At 36.0% G+C, this 4318-nt stretch overlaps 1 protein-coding gene across 1 annotated transcript in view; it reads left to right on the forward strand.

The window, feature by feature from the left end:
• The window catches only part of LOC131956752 (uncharacterized), a 330429-nt gene extending 327359 nt beyond the window's left edge, over nt 1-3070 (forward strand). Inside the window, exon 3 of the mRNA XM_059321331.1 lies at nt 2745-3070. Coding sequence (XP_059177314.1) covers nt 2745-3020 — 276 coding nt within the window. The 3' untranslated portion in view covers nt 3021-3070. The remainder of the gene's footprint in view (nt 1-2744) is intronic.
• The last annotated feature ends 1248 nt before the right edge of the window (nt 3071-4318 follow it).

Consider the following 4318-nt stretch of genomic DNA (forward strand, 5'->3'; position numbering starts at 1 on the left):
AAAGGACATATAATTATCGCCGGCTTAGAAAAGGACAAATATAATTATCGCCGGCTTAGAAAAGGACAAATATAATTATCGCCGGCTTAGAAAAGGACAAATATAAATATCGCCGGCTTAGAAAAAGACAAATATAAATATCGCCGGCTGAGAAAAGGACAAATATAAATATCGCCGGCTTTGAAAAGGACAAATATAAATATCGCCGGCTTAGAAAAGGACAAATATAAATATCGCCGGCTGAGAAAACGACAAATATAAGTATCACCTGCTTAGAAAACGACAAATATAAAAAAAAATTCATAAAAAACGTTTTAATAACAAGCTTTTATGTAATGATGCACTAAAAAGTAGAAAATAAATTATAGACTACTATTTAAATAACTATAATGAAAAGCGTGGGTCACTTTAGTATCTATTGGATACCTTTATTAATGTTAAGGAAGACACCCACGCTTTTCTTTATAGTTATTTAAATAGTAGTCTATAATTTATTTTCTACTTTTTAGTGCATCATTACATAAAAGCTTGTTATTAAAACGTTTTTTATGAATTTTTTTTTCAGTACTTTACATGTTTTATCTACAATAGAGTTACATGACTAAAAACCATTGCGCGCCTACTGAATATCACGTTCAGTAGGCGCGCAATGGTTTTTGAACGCAGCCATTACGTGGTCGTGATGGCGCAGCTATTGATGACGCGTGTGGTGTGGTTGGCTAGACATGCCTACTAATTCGGTCCAAATTTTAATTAATTCATAAAAAATCAATTAGGCATCCAATTAAGTCAAATTTAGTTTCAGATTGCATTGTCTTCATGTCTTGACCCACGTGCCAACTGTGAATCGTGTCGGTCAAGTAGAACTGTCCGAATTTTCACTCCTGCGTTTCCGTCTAGACTGACGACAGACTGTCGACAGAGGAAGTGAGTTAAATAAAAGCTTGTAATATCGCGGCTTAGAAAAAGACAAATTAAAATATCACTTGCCCAGAAATGGACAAATAGTAGCTTTACTAACCCAGAATCTGACAAATAAAAACGACAACTCCAAGACTCCATGCTGTAACCTACATACCGACAAACCTGTGAAGTACCAGTAATCGGAAATGGAATACTCTAGAAACCAGTCTGAGATCAAAGACTGGCCCCACCGTGTTCGTAATTGCTAGTGTTTATTATATTTAAAGACAAATATTTAGACGTGTAATAAATTCTAGAAATAAATGACATAAAGTTAGGGAGAGAATGCAATGTCTGAGTGCCCTTTTTCACGTTACATTTTGAGCCCAGATTTAATAACATGTCATCCAATTTACACTACAATCTATTTTTGTATCTATCTATGTCTTTTATGAAGAGAAGTTGTTTTTTTTTTTTTATATTAATTCATGATAAAATTGGGAATTCCCTGAAACCTTTTAACTTTAAATTCTCAAAAAAAAAAAAAAAAGAAAGAAAAAATTTTAAGAAAGGAAAAAACATTATTCAGGTTACAGCAGAGAATGTGTGTGAAACAGAATCTAGCGAAAGTTAATTATGGAATTATGGACAAAATACCTTGTGTTTTGTTTTTGTCAATGATTTACCATTGGTGACCGCTGTCGATCAATAAGCATAGCTATTTATAGAGCTGAATGGACATGACGAATCTTTCGCTGTAAAGCCCGGGTTTCAATACCGGGACTTCCAGGGCATCAAGCGTGCGTTCTGCCGCTAGACCACGCCATTCCACATAAATATATGGTTATAAAATGGTAATAATCTTGTTATTTATCTTCGATTTTTTATATTTTCTTACAAAGGTTTAACAGTTAAATTTATATAAGTTTTCATAAACATTTCCTGGTTAAGTTATAGGTCTACTATCCTTTGTTGGGGCAAACAGTGATGTAATTAATTTTGTCTCGTCTTTTTAGTCTTTTTTTTTCAAAATCATATTTTAGAAAATCAGTGAGTTTTTTATTTGTGTGGTATTAATTTTATCGTGGAATCTGATCAGACGCCTATTAGACACTTGCACGAAGGTAGGTCGCTTGTTCGTAGGTCGTTCTCTTAGAATGGACGATATCCGTAGGTCTTGTGTCCGTAGGTCTTTTATTTGTATGTCGTTTTACCGACATAACGTTTCTCGGTTTGGCCGAGTGGGACAAATGCCCAAATGGACAGACAAATTTCCATCCGGGTATACGTCTGGAACACTGACCAAGATCGATTGTATTTATCGTGGATAGGTCAATGACCTTCACATGTATGACGAAGAAAACCGTGGGAAAAAAATTGAAATAAGAACGTTGATAAATATAAATAAACGTTCATGTCACGCGACTAACCACCCCCTCACTCCCACCCTTTCCATCTGTCGAGGTCAACAACTTTGTTACCTGGGATGTGTTTGACCTAATTAACAGGGTCAACATTAACATGGACGTCGGGCCCAGCTGGGAGAGGAAATCCTGTTCTTTGATACGTATTCGACGAAGTGTTGTCCGACACCAAGATTTACCCAAGATTTATATATATATATATATATATATATATATATATATATATATATATATATATATATATATATATATATATATATATATATATATATATATATATATATACTCTGAACAATAGCACACACTCATACTAGATTTAATTCTATTTATTTTTAAGATCTCTACTATTGGCCCTACTTCAACTCACTACACAAATCCTTGACCCTTACTACACCTACTTATTTCTCCCACTTTCAGATTCGTCACGCTCTGATCACCCTCATCGTCCTCACCTTGACCTTGCACCTGGCCACCGCGCGCGCCTCCACCAGCCTGGAGTGCAACCCCCGCAGCGCCAAGATGAGCTGTCTGCTGGGCTGTTTCGGCTGCTTCGAGGCCTTCGGTGTGGAGCTCTACGACATGGCCGCATGTTGCCGGGACTGCCGGCTGACCAACGCGGAGATTATCGACGACGGGCCGTCCCGATGTTCACGAGACTACATCCGCCGCAGCTGGCTCAAGCGTATTGGGTGAACCAGGGGATGTTGTAGTTGTGTCCCTTTGTGTCGTTTTTCAAGGGTGAACCAGGGAATGTTGTAGTTGTGTCCCTGTGTGTCAATTTATTCATTAGAAAATATTAAAAATAATGTGTCTTTATTTTTAAATAATGTTTGTGTTTCCGGTTACAACTAAATAATAACTTTTTTGTAAGGTTTTATTGTATTAATGTAATTTTTTAAATGTCTCTTTCTTTTTAATTAGTGATTATGTTTTTAAAGTGACTATTTAATATTTTTTTAAAGGAGTTTGTATACCCCTTTTATAAAGATTATAATAATTAATTAAAATTGCAAAAAATTAAAATGTTTTTATTAGTAAGAAATATGTCCAATCATCAGTACAAAATATAAAAGCGTAATTTTTTACATAAAGCCATCTATTTTTTCAAAGTTTTCTTCTCATCATCTTTTCCCGTTCGTGCCCTAGACACACGGGGCAGATGAAGTAGAGTTCATCTGTTTCGGTGACCTTAGGCATTTGAAGGGATAGTGTGGTCAGCACAATGTGAAGCTGCCTTAGTTTGTTCTGTTACACATCAGAGCTGGGTGAACTCATGGAAGTTTTACTCAGTTCAACCCGGATTCGAACTCAAGACTTTCGGATTAGCAGTCTAGCGCATCGCACTCTTAAATGTTGGGGAGTCTTCTTTTGCTCATGCGTAGGACATGGCCCAGCCATCTCCATCTCCTCGTTCGAACTTCATTCGTATATCATGCCTATTTTATTTCCCTAAGTTGAGTCATGTACCCATCAGAGGTGAGTGAATATAAGAATGTCCTACGGACTCGAACCCGGTATCCGAACTCAAGACTTTCGTGTTAGCAGTTGTGTGCCCTACAGTCCGACCACGCCGTCCCTTTTAAAGTGTTGGTAACAGACTAGTAACTTCATTCAAAATGTTAGTGGGAGGGGGGGGGGGGACTCTTGTCGGTATCTTACAGAAAGCTTTTTTATTCTTTCTAGATCTGTTAGTTCATTTTATGGCAACGAATGCCGATGCTTAACGTGTCCTGGGTGGGCTATTCATTAGGGACAAATATTAAAGTGGCCGAGGTTGGCCTTTCAATAAAAAAAGTAAGCCTTATACATCCTATATATATATATATATATATATATATATATATATATATATATACATATATATATATATACATATTGAACTTAAACGAATGTAATTTATCTTATTATATACAAGTTATAAATATGAGTAACATTATAGAATAAATAGGTTTTCAGTAATCGAACTTTGTAAAAAATGTCACGTGGTCATA

This window comes from Physella acuta, unplaced genomic scaffold, assembly GCF_028476545.2.
Source record: "Physella acuta isolate Inbredline_101_S28 unplaced genomic scaffold, ASM2847654v3 ptg001174l, whole genome shotgun sequence".
In the NCBI taxonomy this organism is placed as follows: domain Eukaryota; kingdom Metazoa; phylum Mollusca; class Gastropoda; family Physidae; genus Physella; species Physella acuta.